Genomic DNA, 18,222 nt, shown 5'->3' on the forward strand with positions numbered 1-18,222 from the left:
GAGGTGGAGAGGAAGAGATAGAGGTGGAGAGGAAGAGAGGGAGGTGGAGAGGAAGAGATAGAGGTGGAGAGGAAGAGATAGAGGTGGAGAGGAAGAGAGAGAGGTGGAGAGGAAGAGATAGAGGTGGAGAGGAAGAGAGAGAGGTGGAGAGGAAGAGATAGAGGTGGAGAGGAAGAGAGAGAGGTGGAGAGGAAGAGATAGAGGTGGAGAGGAAGAGAGAGAGGTGGAGAGGAAGAGATAGAGGTGGAGAGCAAGAGAGAGAGGTGGAGAGGAAGAGATAGAGGTGGAGAGGAAGAGAGAGAAGTGGAGAGAAAGAGAGAGAGGTGGAGAGGAAGAGATAGAGGTGGAGAGGAAGAGAGAGAGGTGGAGAGGAAGAGATAGAGGTGGAGAGGAAGAGAGAGAGGTGGAGAGGAAGAGAAAGAGGTGGAGAGGAAGAGATAGAGGTGGAGAGGAAGAGATAGAGGTGGAGAGGAAGAGAGAGAGGTGGAGAGGAAGAGAGAGAGGTGGAGAGGAAGAGAGAGAGGTGGAGAGGAAGAGATAGAGGTGGAGAGGAAGAGATAGAGGTGGAGAGGAAGAGAGAGAGGTGGAGAGGAAGAGAGAGAGGTGGAGAGGAAGAGATAGAGGTGGAGAGGAAGAGATAGAGGTGGAGAGGAAGAGACAGAGGTGGAGAGGAAGAGAGAGAGGTGGAGAGGAAGAGAGAGAGGTGGAGAGGAAGAGAGAGAGGTGGAGAGGAAGAGATAGAGGTGGAGAGGAAGAGACAGAGGTGGAGAGGAAGAGAGAGAGGTGGAGAGGAAGAGAGAGAGGTGGAGAGGAAGAGATAGAGGTAGAAAGGAAGAGATAGAGGTGGAGAGGAAGAGAGAGAGGTGGAGAGGAAGAGATAGAGGTGGAGAGGAAGAGAGAGAGGTGGAGAGGAAGAGATAGAGGTGGAGAGGAAGAGAGAGAGGGCTCTATTTTTGGCTGGCGTTAAGGACGGCACTAGTGTCAAACGTACATTAGTTTGCAATTTTGTCATGTAAAAACTTGCACACTGGCATTTTCCAGCCCTAACGCCAGGTTCCTCAATATACCTGTCTTACATGAGCTAGCTTGCGCTCAGATGGGCAGGGTGGAAATATTTGAGGTGTGTCCTTGAAAACGTGATCCAAAGTGCTAATTTCAGGCAGCGCTGACAGGGATATTTAAGACCAACCTAAAGCTGGTTTTAGCAGTAACACAGTTGGTTATGGCATGAATTTTGACAGCGGAAACGCATCCTATCCAGCCGTGACGTACACTGCACATGGAACAAGATCAGTGGTGTAAAGTACTTAAGTAAAAATACTTTCAAATTCTACATAAGTTGTTTTTTCGGGGTATCTATACTTTACTATTGATATTTTTGACTACTTTTACTTTTACTTCACCACATTCCTTCAGCAAATAATGTACTTTTTATTCCATACATTTTCCCTGACACACAAAAGTACTCGTTGCATTTTGAATGCTTAGCAGGACAGGAAATTGGTCCAATTCACACACTTATCAAGAGAACATCCCTGGTTATCTCTGTCTCTGATCTGGTGGACTCACTAAACACAAATGCTTTGTTTGCAAATTATGTCTGAGTGTTAGGTTTCCCATGACTATCCGTCAATACATTTTTAAAAACACAAATTGTGGCATCTGGTTTGCTTAATATGAGGAATCTGAAATGATTCATACTTTTACTTTTGATACTTAAGAATATTTTAGCAATTACATTTACTTTTGTTTATTTAATAAGTATATTTAAAACCAAATACTTGTAGACTTTTACTGAAGTAGTATTTTACTGGGTGACTTTTACTTGAGTCATTTTCTATAAAGGTATCTTTACTTTTACTTAAGTATGACAATTGGGTACTTTTTCCACCACTGAACAAGAGTGACCTAATGTGCTTTTGGTGCCTGTATACTTCCTTTTTTAGAAACATTAAAAAAACAAAGCTTTTTTTGTCTGCCCATTGCAATTTTGAAGTAGTCGAGACTGTCGATAACAGGTTTGGCTCCTGAGACTACTTGGAAATAAATCTTAAATCACCAAAGCAAATCACCGGCATTCTCTTTTTATCTAAGCATTGTAGTCAGGCCCACATCATTTTAACCATGCAGGTCCCGTTTTGGATGTGTGTGAAACCCTCCATAGTCTGCGTTGTTTTAATATTACATGCCGACATGGAGAAATGATGGTGCCTGTAAGTGTGACATAGCCTATTAAAACAAGTTGTTGTTTTGTTTAGAATTTGATTAGAATTATTCACCTCTTTTTACGCCTTATCAATAATTAATTTAATCTTGCTTATTGACAATGTTTGGTATGTCCACGCTCAGCCATAATGTAATTTACGGTAGGCCTAGCCCCTATAACCAATTCTTCCTTTGGTCGCCTCTCCTTCCAATTCTCTGCTGCCAATGACTGGAACGAACTACAAAAATCTCTGAAACTGGAAACACTTATCTCCCTCACTAGCTTTAAGCACCAGCTGTCAGAGCAGCTCACAGATTACTGCACCTGTAACATAGCCCATCTATAATTTAGCCCAAACAACTACCTCTTTCCCTACTGTATTTATTTATTTTCTCCTTTACACCCCATTATTTTTATCTCTCCTTTGCATATTCTTCCACTGCAAATCAACCATTCCAGTGTTTTACTTGCTATACTGTATTTACTTCGCCACCATGGCCTTTTTTTGCCTTTGCCTCCCTTATCTCACCTCACTTGCTCACATTGTATATAGACTTATTTTTCTACAGTATTATTGATTGTAAGTTTGTTTTACTCCATGTGTAACTCTGTGTCGTTGTATGTATCGAACTGCTTTGCTTTATCTTGGCCAGGTTGCAATTGTAAATGAGAACTTGTTCTCAACTTGCCAACCTGGTTAAATAAAGGTGAAATAAATAAAATATCAGTGTGAATGCTATTGAAGCCATGCAATTATTTAGAACAATGTCGACTGAAAATGGGTTCAAGTTAACATATTTAGCAAAGTTAGGTCTAAATTTGGTTATTTCATTTGTGTAAGTAATTTAACAAACTAACATTGGAATTGAAGTTGATCCCAAGACAATACATAAAAGACCGTAATTACACGTTCTGATTGGCCAGTAAGGGGCAAAGCCTAGACACACCCACAACTTGTTTATTCGTCAAAACCCATCCCGATATTGAACAACCATATTTTCATGTATTTTTATAGAAAATTGTTAATGAGCTAAACTGAATGGGGGACTAAAATGGTTAGGTCAAGCCAAGGTTAGCGTTGCCATGTGTTATAGGTGCTCTATAAATCCGCCATAATGTCCTCCAGTCTTGGTGAGCCGAGGATGGGATTTTCAGAGCAATTAACTTTCCCCATCAATCCATCCACATTTCTCTGTCCCATTGTACTATAGCAGCCTGTGAATATCAAATGGAAGAAGAGGAACCTATAAATACACTCTCTCTTCTTCTCCCAAGGCTCCTAGACTCAGAGTAGCTACAGTGATTAACATCCTGCATTATGTGCATTTTCCACTTGTAAATCTTATGCAACTCCCACCGTATGAATAGAATTGTTTTGAAATGATGGCTGGAGAGAGACTGACAAGGGGAAATACAACCGAGTGACTACATCCACAGACCTGTCAGCATCCTCTCCATTGTTTTCTCTCCCTCTCAAGCGCATCACACATTTTTTGAAACCCTCCTCACCGCTAACGTCAGAGGAGGTCCAATCTTCTTTAGCACAGCAGAAAGAGCATAAGTGCCTCGAAAGTGCAGCAAATGCTCTGCTTTTCGCGGCTCAGCACAGCAGAGGAGAAGGTAGAGCAAAGCAAGGCTATGGAGTTGTGGGGACGATGGACAAGGGGAAGACTTGTGATAGTGTTCAAGCCCACAGCAGACCTGGAAGCTTTCCACTGGCCTAAATGTGGCCAGCCTTCTTCCCCCCTGCGTGCGTTTGCTTGTGTGTGTCTGTCTGTGTGTCTGTGTGTGTGTGTGAGGCATGCGAGGTGTGTGTGTGCCAGCCCAGCCAGTGTAATTAAACATGATTCATTGCCCCGGAGAGAGGACCACACTCTTTCTGTACTTAACATTAGGCCTGCATTTCTAAGAGCAGACTTTACATTGATGTGCTTCTGTTCACACTAACAAAGAAGTATTCCACACAGGCCCGGACCACAATAGAACACTTGGGTGGTGGTGTTCTTTTAAACAGCGGTATCCCAACTTGGGAAACCCTAACAGTGCAATGTGACTGATTTACAACAGACAGAGGCAATGAATGGGAATAGTGGGGGATGGAGAGAGTATGTGAAAGTGTGGTTTCAGGAAGTACATTGGATGGCGTGTGTATTTACAGTATGTGTATAGTGGCAGATAGATGAGGTGGGAGAGTGTTAATACAGGGTGTGGTTCCAGCCAGTACCTTGGACGGCCTGCAGTTTGTGGGTCTGTATGATGATGCAGAGCTGCAGGACCAGCTGAGGAGCGCTCTCCAGGAAGGTGGCCAGGAGGTGCAGCATGCTGACGTCAGCAAACTCATACACCATCCTCCAGTAGAACCTCCAGCGGTCATGGTCCCCACTGCGCCGGCTCCGGATGCCCAGGTAGATGGCGTGGAAATACCTGGAACAAAAGGAAACAATACATCCACAAGTCAAATTACAGGACACCTAGTGACCTTGTCAAAAAGTTTGGATCCCTTGGCGTCACAGCTAATGTGCTACAGCTCGACTCCACAGTATGGCCCCCTTTGGTTATGCATGTACATAGAGAGTCATATTATATGTGTGTTTATATGTCCCACTCAAATGTTTTTCATTCATTTCTATATAATCCTATCTAGAATGCATTTCACCAAGTCAAACTTCCAAAATGGTGTCTTACAGCTCCTATCCAACAAACTGCATTCAGTAGTAAGAGGGTTTCTGATGTTGTGTTGGGTTATCCTATGTGTTAGCTATGCCTAAGGATGCACATGAATTTGATGTGAATTATTTAGTGCTGTTGCAGTTGATTCTGTGAATACAGACATAGTGTGGCTAGAAACAATAAACACAGAGAAAGTGATGTCACTGTTACATCACTTCAGCTTGGTATTGTAGCTAGAATAATGATTATGATATAATTTAAGTCCCAGGGGGATGTGGTACTGTGTATGGCAAATATACTACGGCTAAGGGCTGTTCTTAGGCACAAAGCAATGCAGAGTGACTGGACAAAGTCCTTAGCCGTGGTATATTGGCCATATATCACAAACCCCCGAGGTGCCGTATTATTATAAACTGGCTACCAACGTAATTAGAGCAGTTAAAATACATGTTTTGTCATACGCGTGGTATCAGCCAATCAGCATTCAGGGCTCGAACCTCCCATTTTATAAGTACATTTAACCTGTCATTGCAAATTATTAAACAATTAAAGACCAATTGTTTTCTAAAAGTGGACTTAATTGTTACACAGTGAAAATGTCTCAAGTGGCACTTAAGATTAGTTAACCTCAGCATTGGCAGAAACAGCTATCTCCTTGCTTGTTCTAGGCTGAGTTCCAAATGGCACCCTATTCCATTTATAGTCCACTACTACCCATAGGGCTCTGGTCAAAAGTAGTGAACTATAGGGAATATGGTGACATTGGAGACTCAGAAGCTTCAAGTGGATGGAACATCACTTTTAAGCTGCTAACTATTCCCAGCTAATTAACTACATCTATATTTACATTGCTAATCTAGCCATTTAAACATAAAGGCTTGAAAGAGCTTATTTCTCAAACATACACTTTTACTGTCAGAGAGAGACATGCACAGAATTAAGATGAGGCTAGCTATTGACTACAGCTCCACCAATCTATGAAATCCTCACACACACAAAAATAATATGCTCCACTGACAGTCTGGGAAACCGTCCAAACATAACCGGCCAGAATCTACCTGCTCACCACAGGGCTATCTGAATACAGCACTGTACACTGCTTCTACTACTCCATTACCTGAGAACATGTTCAGGGGAGGCCGACATGGTGACCAATTAGTGTCTGTGTTTTGGTGCCCCTATCATTTTTGTAGCTCTCTACATTAAGAGCACTGATATTAAACTCATTTTGTCACAAATAACCACATACAAGTGCCACATCTGTAAAGTTCATGTGGAAATTATGGAACTGCAGTTGGATGTATTCGCCAAACTGCTGCTTTCAAACTTAGTGTAGGTGTAAGCTTTGACTGATAATACTTTCCGTCAGTGCCTCACTAAATGTGGATTATATGCAACACCATTTTGAAAGGACTGTGGTTGAACATGTAGATTTTGTTTATACATTTGTACTTATCACAACATCTCATCTGTGATTGTACCACATTTATCACATGTATATTTCCCTAGCAGAAATACTACCACATCTGAACAGTCAGTGTTGCACATTTAAGTGTTATGAATTAAAGGTTTCTTAAGAAGAGTTAAACTTTCTATGACTCTGTGTAGGCCTTCAAGTCTCCAGGGTTAGCTAGTGATTATTAGGGTAACTGCACTTCAGAGGTTTCTAAGAATCACATTTCTGCTTTAAAACAGAACACAGTAGACAGGGTCCTTGTGAAATTCTGACTTGGGTTACGGTCCTTGCTAAAGGTCTAATGACTGAATATGGCCCTAATGAAACGTAGCCAGACTGTTAATTGATACACCGACTGATCCAACTGTTTTTCCAGGACGCAGCTACTGAGGAGCCCTGAATTTGTCTCCAACAGAGGCTCTGCCTACTGGCACCTGAGTTGTATTAATTTGGTCCCAAAATGAAGGAAGAAAAGGACTGGAACAGGGAGCAACTTCCTAAACTTGTACAATAAGAAGCACTTGTTTTCTGTTTTCAATTGATGAACGCTTAAAAAAAAATTGCTAGCTGTGCCCTAATGTATCCCAGCACCAGTCCTGCCCCGCGGTGCCAGATGCCCTATTCCCATGGAGTGTCTGGGGTCCTCACGCAGACACATTATCCCCCTGACCCACCTAGGCACACAGCCAAAATACTCACGCTCACAGGCAACAGAGGTAAACCAATATGATCCGCCCCTTTTTCTAAATTTTCGCCTGAAATTACATACTCAAATCTAACTGCTTGTAGCTCAGGACCTGAAGCAAGGATATGCATATTCTTGGTACCATTTAAAAGGAAACACTTTGAAGTTTGCGGAAATGTGAAAGGAATGTAGAAGAATATAACACAATAGAACTGGTAAAAGATAATACAAAGAAAAACCTACCGTTCTTTTGTATTTTTTTGTACCGTCATCTTTGAAATGCAAGAGAAAGACCATAACGTATTATTCCAGCCCAGGTGCAATATACATTTTGGCCACTATATGGCAGAAGTGTATGTGCAAACTTTTAGTTTGATCCAATGAACCATTGTATTTCTGTTCAAAATTTTGTGTCAAGACTGCCCAAATGCTTAATTTGTTTATTAATAACTTTTTATGTTCAAAATTGTGCTCCCTTCTCAAACAATAGCATAGTATTCTTTCACTGTAATAGCTACTGTAAATTGGAGAGTGCAGTTAGATTAACAATAATTTAAGCTTTCTGCCAATATCAGATATGTCTATGTCCTGGAAAATGTTCTTGTTACTCACAACCTCATACTGATCGCATTAGCCTACGTTAGCTCAACCGTCCCCTGTATTATGACATGAATGCACTTCAAACCCAAATGCTTAGTCTCAGTCTTCAGCTACCATAAATCTTTGTTTTTAACGGTTGTAGTACTAAGTCTAAATATTCCCAAGTATGGTTTTTGGCACTAATGATTTTATTTTGATGTTTGTACAATCAAATCAAATGTTATTTGTCACATGCTTCGTAAACAACAGGTGTAGACACAGTGAAATTCTTGCTTACAGGCACTTCCCAACAATGCAGAGAGAAAGAAAATAGAGAAATACTACAAAAGTAATAACACATAATAATAAAAGTAAGAATAAATACACAATCTGTCACGCCCTGACCAGAGAGAGCCCTTGTTTCTCTATGGTGTAGTAGGTCAGGGCGTGACTAGGGGTTATTCTAGTTTATATTTTCTATGTTGGTGTTTTGTATGATTCCCAATTAAAGGCAGCTGGTAATCGTTGTCTCTAATTGGGGATCATATTTAAGTAGATATTTTTCCCACCTGTGTTTGTGGGATATTATTTTGTGTTTGTGCACTACGTAGTCACGTTCCGTTGTTCGTTTATTTGATTTATTGTTTTTGGCTTATGTTTCACTTTGGAATAAATATGTGGAACTCAATATCCGCTGCGCCTTGGTACCGTTCTTACGACAACCGTGACACAATCAGTAATGGTAACTTGGCTATATCCCACTTCCGTATTAGCCATGGTAATGGTACTTCCTGCTTGAGCTTTGCTTGTAAGCAGGAATCAGGAGGATAGAGTTATGGTCAGATTTGACATATGGAGGGCGAGGGAGAGCTTTGTATGCATTTCTGTGTGACGTAAAGGTGATCTAGAGTTGTTTCGCCTCTAGGTGCACAAGTGACATGCTGGGTGAAATTAGATAAGACATTAAAATCACTGAACACTAGGAGCACCGCATCTAGATGAAAATGTTCTAGTTTTCGTATGGCTCTATACAGATCGTTGAGTGTGGTCTTAGTGCCAGCATCGGTCTGTGGAAAATAGACAGCTACAAGAAATATAGATTACATCTCTCTCTGTAAATAGTATGGTCTACAGCTTATCATGAGGTATTCTTGTATTTGTTAAACATATATATATACATTACCAGTCAAATGTTTGGACACACCTACACATTCAAGGGTTTTTCTATATTGTAGAATAATAGTGAAGACATAAACTATGAAATAACACATATGAAATCATGTAGTAACCAAAAAAGTGTTAAACGAATCAACATTTATTTTATATTCTAGAATCTTCAAAGTAGCCACACTTTGCCTTGATGACAGCGTTGCACACTCTTGGCATTCCCTCAACCAGCTTCACCTGGAATGCCTTTCCAACAGTCTTGAAGGAGTTCACACATACAGTGGGGCAAAAAAGTATTTAGTCAGCCACCAATTGTGCAAGTTCTCCCATTTAAAAAGATGAGAGAGGCCTGTAATTATCATCATAGGTACACTTCAACTATGACAGACAAAATTAGAAAAAAAATCCAGAAAATCACATTGTAGGATTTTTAATGAATTTATTTGCATATTATGGTGGAAAATTAGTAGTAAGTAAGTTCGCTTATTTGAGCTGTTCTTGACATAATATGGACTTGGTCTTTTACCAAATAGGGCTATCTTCTGTATACCACCCCTACCTTGTCACAACGCAACTGATTGGCTCAAACGCATTAAGAAGGAAAGAAATTCCACAAATGAACTTTTAACAAGGCACACTTGTTAATTGAAATGCATTCCAGGTGACTACCTCACGAAGCTCGTTGAGAGAATGCCAAAAGTGTGCAAAGCTTTCACCAGGGCAAAGGGTGGCTACTTTGAATATTATGTTTGGTTACTACATGATTAAATGTGTGTTATTTCATAGTTTTGATGTCTTCACTATTATTCTACAATACAGAAAATAGTCCAAATAAAGAAACACCCTTGAATGAATAGGTGTGTCCAAACTTTTGACTGGTGCTGTATATATTTTTTTACCCCCTTTTTCTCTCCAACTTTCAATCTTATCTCATTGCTGAATACCCACAAACTTAACCCAAACTTAACCCAGAATCCAGCCACATCAATATGTTGAAGGAAACACTGTTCAACTGGCGACCGGTGTCAGCCCGCAGGCACTCGGTCCGCCACAAGGAGTTGCTAGAGCACAATGAGCCAAGTAAAGCCCCACAGGTCAAACCCTCCCCTAACCCGGACGATGCTGGGCTAATTGTGCACTGTCCTATGGGACTCCCAGCCATGGCTGGTTGTGGCACAGCCTGGGAATGAACCCAGGTCTGTAGTAACCCCTCTATCACTGCAATGCGGTGCCTTAGACCGCTGCACCACTCGGGAGGCCTACCATGAGGTATTCTAACTACAATGATGAAAATTAAAGGATTATGTTTCACATCATTCCTCACAACTAAACAAGTCTTTTATAATATCTAAACTCATGACAAATATCCCCACCAAGCGAACCCATGATGAGTTATCTTAAAACCCAGACATATGCATATTAAGTTCTCTTTTGCCTTTCTCAATGTGCTAAGGCGAAACATCTTCTGAATCTGGGGAAATGCATCACTCCTCTTAGTGACATCATGCTAGTTCATTTCCTCCATTGATTTGATAATGAGGAAGGAGGCCTTTTTCCCCGTCAAGAACTGCGTGCCTCTCCCTTTAGGAAGCCACTCATCCTAGCCCCTGGCCTGTACTACTGTACAGTAAGGACAGTCAAATGATGGCGATGGAATCAGTACTTGCTTTGGGTCCTCTCTAATTGGAGCATCATCAAAAGATATACTGTTGCGTTATAAATAACCTATAATTCAAGTGGTCCAAACATTGCTTTAGGTACAAGCCAAGCATCGAACTTCCTTTGTCCAGTCGGCAAATATTTATAGAATAACTAAATGGCTTCTTCCACAAACGTTCTTATTACAGAGATGTATGGAGAAGAGAACCTCTGTGTCATACAGAATTATTACAACCCTCCATTACTCTTGCATTTATGCCTCTAATTTGCATTAAGTGTGTTCTAGAAGTGCTAGGATAAATGTAAATTATTTTGAATCCTGACCTATTTTTAGATTAGTCGAATCTTGCACGGAAATATAGATAATTTTTTTACTGAGCAATTTGCTGAATAGTATCTTTGGGTCAAACGAAGCAGTTTCTGTTATGGTAATGGATAATTAATTAGACTTAAAGAGAGAGACGATAGGATGAGGGAATTTTAAATAGGAGTCTATGATGTACATTAATTGAAATGATAAGCTGTATGTTAGTCCTCTGCTGATACATTAGACTTTAGTATTTAGTATAACAATGTCTGGCATGGAAGCTCTACAAAATCTACATACATGCATGATTATTATAGAGGTAAAGTATTGTGCAAACTACAAGAATACTTCCCTCCTGCCCTGTCAATGATCCAATGACCTATTCATGATTTATCAATCAAAACAGGAATACTCTTACTGGTGTGTGTGTTAGTCAAGGCCCAGGTCTGCACTTGGGAGTCTCAGTGGAATCTTCCTCCTGACCTTCTCAATGAATGGGCTCCAGGCCCTGAAGAGCATAATGATGCACTCCACCCCATCCCCTTAACACTGCCATGAAGACCGAACGAACACTAGCCCTCCTCATTCACTGCTTCTCCACATTGTCAAGGCTAATCTGGAGATCATCTCAACAGATTACTGCTCACATGTTCTCTCGATGAAAAACAAAGCTAATCTTCCAGGTTGATCCAGGACACTACCATGATGAAATACTGTGCAATACCATAGAAGCAAATAGTACTGCAGTACTGAATTAGTGGACATCAGTAGGCGCATTCGTTTGCTATTTCCTTTGAAAACATATCCCGCTCATGGTAACTACCCATTTTATATCGTCCCCAGCACCAAGCCCCCCAGTATGTGAAAAGCTGGGTGTGGCTGGATAACTGGATGGGTAACTGGCCTCTGGATGATGTTATTCCTGCAGCGGAGAGCCGGGGCTTTGCATGGTGTGCTGATAAATTGCCATTCTAAATGGGATTAGCCAAATGTTGTTGTGCATCCTTCCCTGAAATGGGATTATTTCTACCACTCAGCCAATGCCAGTCTGTCGAGTGGCTCAAGAGACGTGCATAGAGCAACAATGCCTGTGGATGGGCCCATAGCTTACTGTACAGTGTACACACAACACGCCTGCCTGAGTAGACACCCATAATACAATACACACAAAGCAGGCCTGCGTCTATGTTTGAGGGCTGAGCTAAGAAACACTGACATTGTCTAAATAGCACCAGACTGAGAAACGTGATGATGACAGGCTCCACACAGGGCTGTGTGACTGACTGACTGTGTGAGGCGTGCAGGACAGGGAAGCATCCTCACAGGCCATGCATGCCAACTCACAGGACCAGTGGAGACCGAGCTCTGATAGCTCCACCAGCTCGGACCTTTGACCACCATATCACAAATCACTATTCCTAAGACGCTCCTCTTAAGGATCAATCTCTCCATCTTATTTTAAGACTGGCCAATGAAGAGTATTGTAAAGTATACTCTCACTCACTGCAAAATAGGCAGTTATTTGTTTGATTCATTTCTAGATACTGTATATATGTCTTAGATATGACTCCTTGCTGTGACACAATACAAAACAATCAAGTTATTGTCTGTTCAATGTTTCTATCAGTCCTTGAAACAAACTAAACAATGTCACAAAACACATACACAATTCTCAAACACAACTGCACACATGCTTAATTAAATACTTGTCTAGTCGTTCCAGGTCTCTCATCGGCTTTTAATAACCATGGTCGTGCTCATTAGGCACCACAAAGGAGGAAACATTTCTAAACCGAGGAGGAGCTACTTGAACTTGTCTAACAAGAAAGTTCATCTTCATTTTCAAAAGGTTTCCTGCTGTCTCGTGCCTAATGGACACGACCCAAGATTGGTGCATCCTGTTTGTTACTTTTCATGCTGCTGGCCTGGGCCTCTGGCTCTGTTCTAATGAACACGACCCAGGTTAGTTCGTCCTGTTTGTTACTTCTCATGCTGCTGGCCTGGGCCTCTGGCTCTGTTCTGTTTGCTGTTTCTCTGTGGGTTCTGGGGCCGGTGGCAGTGGCTATTCTGTTCTCTCTCTGTGTGACAGAGCTGTTCTCCCGATGGCTCTATCCTTCATGTCTCACTGGTTCTTGCATCATACTGTAGGGTCCAGCCTCGTCCCCTTCGTCACTGTCTAATTTTAATCAATCCCTCCCCAACCATCAGTGGCCCAGTGTTGTTATCACCCACGTTCCCCCGCACATACACACTTCCACTCACAGCTCCAGAAACACACACAGGCACGCACACTTTCTCCCCACCAATATATCTCTCTGCTGCCAAAGCCTAATCTATTCCCCAAGCTCTGGGTCCTGTCAATCACCTCCAAAAGAGCCAGACCAGACTACACTATCTTTTAAAACTTTATACTGTCTGTCTGTCTGTCTGTCTGTCTGTCTGTCTGTCTGTCTGTCTGTCTGTCTGTCTGTCTGTCTGTCTGTCTGTCTGTCTGTCTGTCTGTCTGTCTGTCTGTCTGTCTGTCTGTCTGTCTGTCTGTCTGTCTGTCTGTCTGTCTGTCTGTCTGTCTGTCTGTCTGTCTGTCTGTCTGTCTGTCTGTCTGTCTGTCTGTCTGTCTGTCTGTCTGTCTGTCTGTGAAATCAAGCCACTCAGACATTTCAACTGGTGTTCCCATCTATACAGCACTGTATAGTCAAATATCTAGTTCAGACAGTCTCAAGTATTGAGTGACACTCATCCTTCACAGTTGGAGAGCACTTGACCTGCTAATGGTTGCTGGAGAATGGTAACTGGTCAGTGGAACAAGCCTTTGCTTTTATGGGGGAGACTGAGGTGGTAAGAGCCAGGCTCTGAGGTTGACTGGCAGAGACAGGCTACAAGCCCTGGGAGACAGAAACACCATGGAAGAAAGGAACAGAACAGGCAATGTCCCAAATGGCACCCTATTCGCTATATAGTACAGTACTTTTGACCAAAGCCCTATGGGCCCATGTCCAAAGTAGTGCACTATGGAGGGACTATGGTTCCATTTGGGACGCAGACACAGGCTGAGGCTGTAGTTCCGAAACACACCTGATCTTTAAGCGCTCCCTCCGTTGCTAAGCACCACCATCACCATCAGCTGCATGTATGCAATCCTCTGTAGAGGTCTGTGTTTCTATAGTGAATTATACCGTATAGTGGCACGCTTTCATGCATCCACTCAGGACCCTCGGGGTAACGCAGAGACAGCAAACACTCATCGTAATTACCAACATGGGCTTGAGTCGAATGGTTTGCAAGGACTATTTCCCTATCGATCTGAATGCCATTTTGACTGGTCAACACAGCAACCACTTTACCTCTACCGTCGTATTCATGAGGATTTCGATACAGCCAGGAGGAGAAGTGTGGAGGGAATTTCCATCTCTCACAGTAAATCAAAGCTTCACCGCCACACCACTGTTGACCAACTAAGTCTGCTAATTACTGCCTTTTCCTGCTTCTCATTGTCAATCAGAGAAAGACACACTACAACGAGACACACTGCACACTACAACCGTGCTCGCTGAAGTCAATTAGAAGACCAGGGTGAGATCACAACACAGAAATACTGCACCTCTAATACTAATAAACCGTTAAAGCTCAAATCCTTAGGTTCTACATCCATTTTTGGTTGATTCTTGAGGAATATAACTTATAAATGCCTAATAAGCTTAGTTCAACTGTCGTACCCCATCAAAACCCAAAATATACATTTGTTTTACTCCAACGTTTGTAAACAACATAAACATAATCTCAATACATGTTGAAAACTATTTGATACAATGGATGGTCAGTCATTGCATCCAGAGCTCTGTCTCTGAATTTGAGAGTGGTTACATTTCTCTAGCCCCATCCCTTAGCTTTTTAGTGAAACTGGGATGGGGACAATGCTTTCTTATTGTTTGAATTAAGGATTATATCTTTAAGGTATGTCTGTCTGTCTCTCTCTCTGTGTGTGTGTGTGTGTCTCTCTCTCTGTGTGTGTGTGTGCCCTTCATGGCTCAATCAATGCCACATGGAGCCGGAGCCAGCGTCTCCCCAGCCTGCAGCTCAGCCCAGTCCAGTCCTGCCTCCTTCCCATACATGATGAATGCATCCTGTGCCGCTGCCAAGAGGAACCCAATCAATTGAACCTTGTTATTCAGCAATTATCAAAAGGAGCACTTTTTTCTGCATGATGCCCAATGAAAAAGGTCAATGGGATTCACCGCCATAAATAAAACTCTCGCCGGGATATTATTGTGCACTAAATTCTTGACACGGCCATATTTCTTGCATTTACCAGTCACAGCAGACACATAGGTTCCAGGCTTATAGCCATTGATGGTCTGGAGGTAGAATGTCACAGAGAAAACCTTGAGTGATTGACAGCCACACTTGATGTTAAGGATGTACCTGAAGCATAAACTGGACGGTGGAACCAGATGGCTTGTCACTCCAGTCTTTAAATGCAATCCATTAAAATAACACAGTACATCACCTTCACTTGGTTGCACTGTATGCCATCCTGTCATTTAAAATCTCATTCACTTTATCAGTGGATGCATATAAGATAAATAAATCCTGCAGTTCTGTGGACTGGACCTCATAGTTCTCAACACTATTCCCACCAGTATTCCAGATCGATAGACTGTAGCGTTTTCATGTTTTGTCCAAATGTGTCTTATCTATAGACAGAAGGACAGCCATCGCAGTATGTGTTCAGGAGGAGGAGGACGAGAACAAGGAGGAGGACAAGAAGGAGGAGGCACTAACCATGAAGCCACAGAGAGCCATGTTGTCAGTCAGAGAGCTGGCTGGGCTGCCTGGGCCTCTGTCAGACTGCTCTGCATGCCAGGACCCACAGATGCTATCACTGCTATGTCACAGCGCATAAACTTCAGTCTACACTGAGCCCTATTCAGAGAGAGTGGCATGTAACTGTTACACTCTCCAGTGAGGCAGATAGAAGCCCAGCCTAGCCTAGCACAGCCCCTCCTAGCCTGAGAATCAGCCGGCATAAAGGGGCTCTGCTGTCAGTGCTTTGCCTCCTGGACACATTGAGTCCACACACACACACACACACACACACACACACACACACACACACACACACACACACACACACACACACACACACACACACACACACACACACACACACACACACACACACACACACACACACACAGCTGTACAAGGCATCCTCCTTTCCAGTTAATGTGTCCCTCATTAGGCACATGGAGAGCATGTCCCCTCAGGTCAGACTGCTCATAGTGCTGAGTGTGGACTATGGGTGCTTCAGCACAATCGTCATACTGTATGGGCCACATTACCAGACAGTACAGATACTGTACTCTTACACCTGCAAATTTCCCTCCAATATCCTCCCCTCTCCCTCCATGTTATCATCCCAATTAAAATCCCTGAAACAAAATGGCTGAGTGTGTGAGGTGCAGCGTGCACATGGCAGTGCACCCAGAGCAGTGCACACATGAGTAACCTAGAAGATTACATTCAGCCAGTAGTGACATCCAGGCATGTCCAGCAGCCGTAAGCCTCTCTCTCCCATGGTTCCTCTGAGATTCACCCTCAAGGTGCCAAAGATGTTCCCCCTCTCTCTCCTGTGGCCGTTTGGTCTTGTTCATATTTTCTTGGTTACAACGGAGTAGATTTGAGACCATTTTATCGCCAGTAAAGATTAGGATTAGAAGATCGGTGAAGATAAGCAAAGTTCCAAGTTGAAATTCATGCAGAGATGGAATCTATACTGAGGCTGGCAAATAGAGGTGTATAATGCCTATGGTCCTGTACAGCCATTAAGTATAACATCATATTATAGTAGGTACAATACACAGGGTTACGCATAGACACCCACAGTTTCCAAAGCATTTATGGCAAACAGGCCTCCCTGAAAAGCACTTTTTTGTTGCTGTGCAAGCAATGATTCCTAAGACCAGAGGGCAATTTGTCACTAAAGCAATGTAACAGATGGCCCAAATGTGTAACTGTGATATTGGCTCTATGACAAATAGCTGGGGTATTGAGATCTTTTGGGGCAACCTACAGAATCTTAGTTTGAAAACAAAAATAAAAATCCTTGTTTCTTCCATATTCTTCCCCTTTGCCACTAACTTAATACTGCTTAAAGTTCATTTGAATAGCTTCCGATGGTACTACATTAAACACTATCGCATAGACTAACTCCTCTGCATCCCATGTGGCTTATGAGTAGCTACTGGACTCAAGAGTTGAAAGTTGATAATCACTGAGAGCATGCGTCTCGTGCAGCAGTACATATATCAAAAACATCTGACCCTTAATTATCCAAATTCATCGCATTAACATTTGTTAACTCAATAATAATAACAATAATTATGCATAGAACACCAGTGTTTGAACTACACATAAAACACATGGATGTGAGACTTAAATATAAATACAAACCACATAGGGCCTACAGTATAATATCTTCATGCTTAGTATGCTGCATTTAACATTTAGTGATGTATGACTATGGATGCAGGGGGTTTTGTGTGCGTGTTTATGGATGGTCAACTGAATAAAAAAAACGCTTATTAAACCCAGATGGATGGACCGGATTCCTCTGCAAATCTGCCTTAACACTCTTTGTAATCCCAGATATGAGATATCAGGCCAATTCATTTCCTCAGGGGGGTAATGATAGAGATTAGAGACATGAGAACACCTTTTGGTGCTTGCGCTGCTTTGGCTGGCTGAGGAGGACTTTCATCGAACCAGTACTGTCATAACATAAGATGCAGTGCTGCCCTTTAAACATTAAGTATTGATGTACAATATATCTTGGGAAGGAACACTGGTCTTCATAGACGTCATGCAGGGTGCCGACTATAAGGTGAAATAGCAGAAATCATAATTGGAATATGTATTGTTAAGTATAATTCATCTTAAAAAGGGCTGACGAAATGCAACCCTAGACAAAGAACAAGCTAAAGTACATACTGTACTTGCTGTGTGGCTAATCTACTATATCATCTATCCAGAGACAAAGAAATTCCATTAATTGTTGAAAGATAAAACATTTCTAATACATTGTATTATTTCCCAGACTTCTCCTGTCCTGGGACAACAAAGGTTGACACATGCAATACTGTCTGCGTGATTTCAACCGGTGACACACTGACAATGACACCTTGAAATCTACAATAGAGAGTATTTGCATACATCAGGGTGTGGTGTATGTCCATCCATCAGCTGTGACAGAAGATGTGATCGGGGTAGGGTCACCCACGAGGGCTGATCTCATCTGAACGTCATTGTCAATACATTGTCATTACTGTGGTCATAATATGTGTGCTTGCGTGTGTGCGGTTTCGCCTGTGTGTTGGAGTAGCTCACTCAAGAGGATGGGAGGGAGTGATCCCCCTGGAGGATGCCGGTCCGTCTGACCCATTTGGTCATTTCACTGCCCCTCCCCCACCGACCCTTCCCTTTGAGAAGGGTGCAAT

The 18,222-nt window shown here is 42.3% G+C and overlaps 1 protein-coding gene across 1 annotated transcript in view; it reads right to left on the reverse strand.

Moving 5' to 3' along the window:
* Nucleotides 1-18,222, reverse strand: part of LOC109875206 (XK-related protein 4) — a 62,561-nt gene that overhangs the window by 11,618 nt on the left and 32,721 nt on the right. Inside the window, exon 2 of the mRNA XM_020467442.2 lies at nucleotides 4,431-4,630. Within this exon, the coding sequence (XP_020323031.1) occupies nucleotides 4,431-4,630 (200 nt within the window). The remainder of the gene's footprint in view (nucleotides 1-4,430; nucleotides 4,631-18,222) is intronic.

Source organism: Oncorhynchus kisutch, linkage group LG30 (genome assembly GCF_002021735.2).
Source record: "Oncorhynchus kisutch isolate 150728-3 linkage group LG30, Okis_V2, whole genome shotgun sequence".
Classification (NCBI taxonomy): domain Eukaryota; kingdom Metazoa; phylum Chordata; class Actinopteri; order Salmoniformes; family Salmonidae; genus Oncorhynchus; species Oncorhynchus kisutch.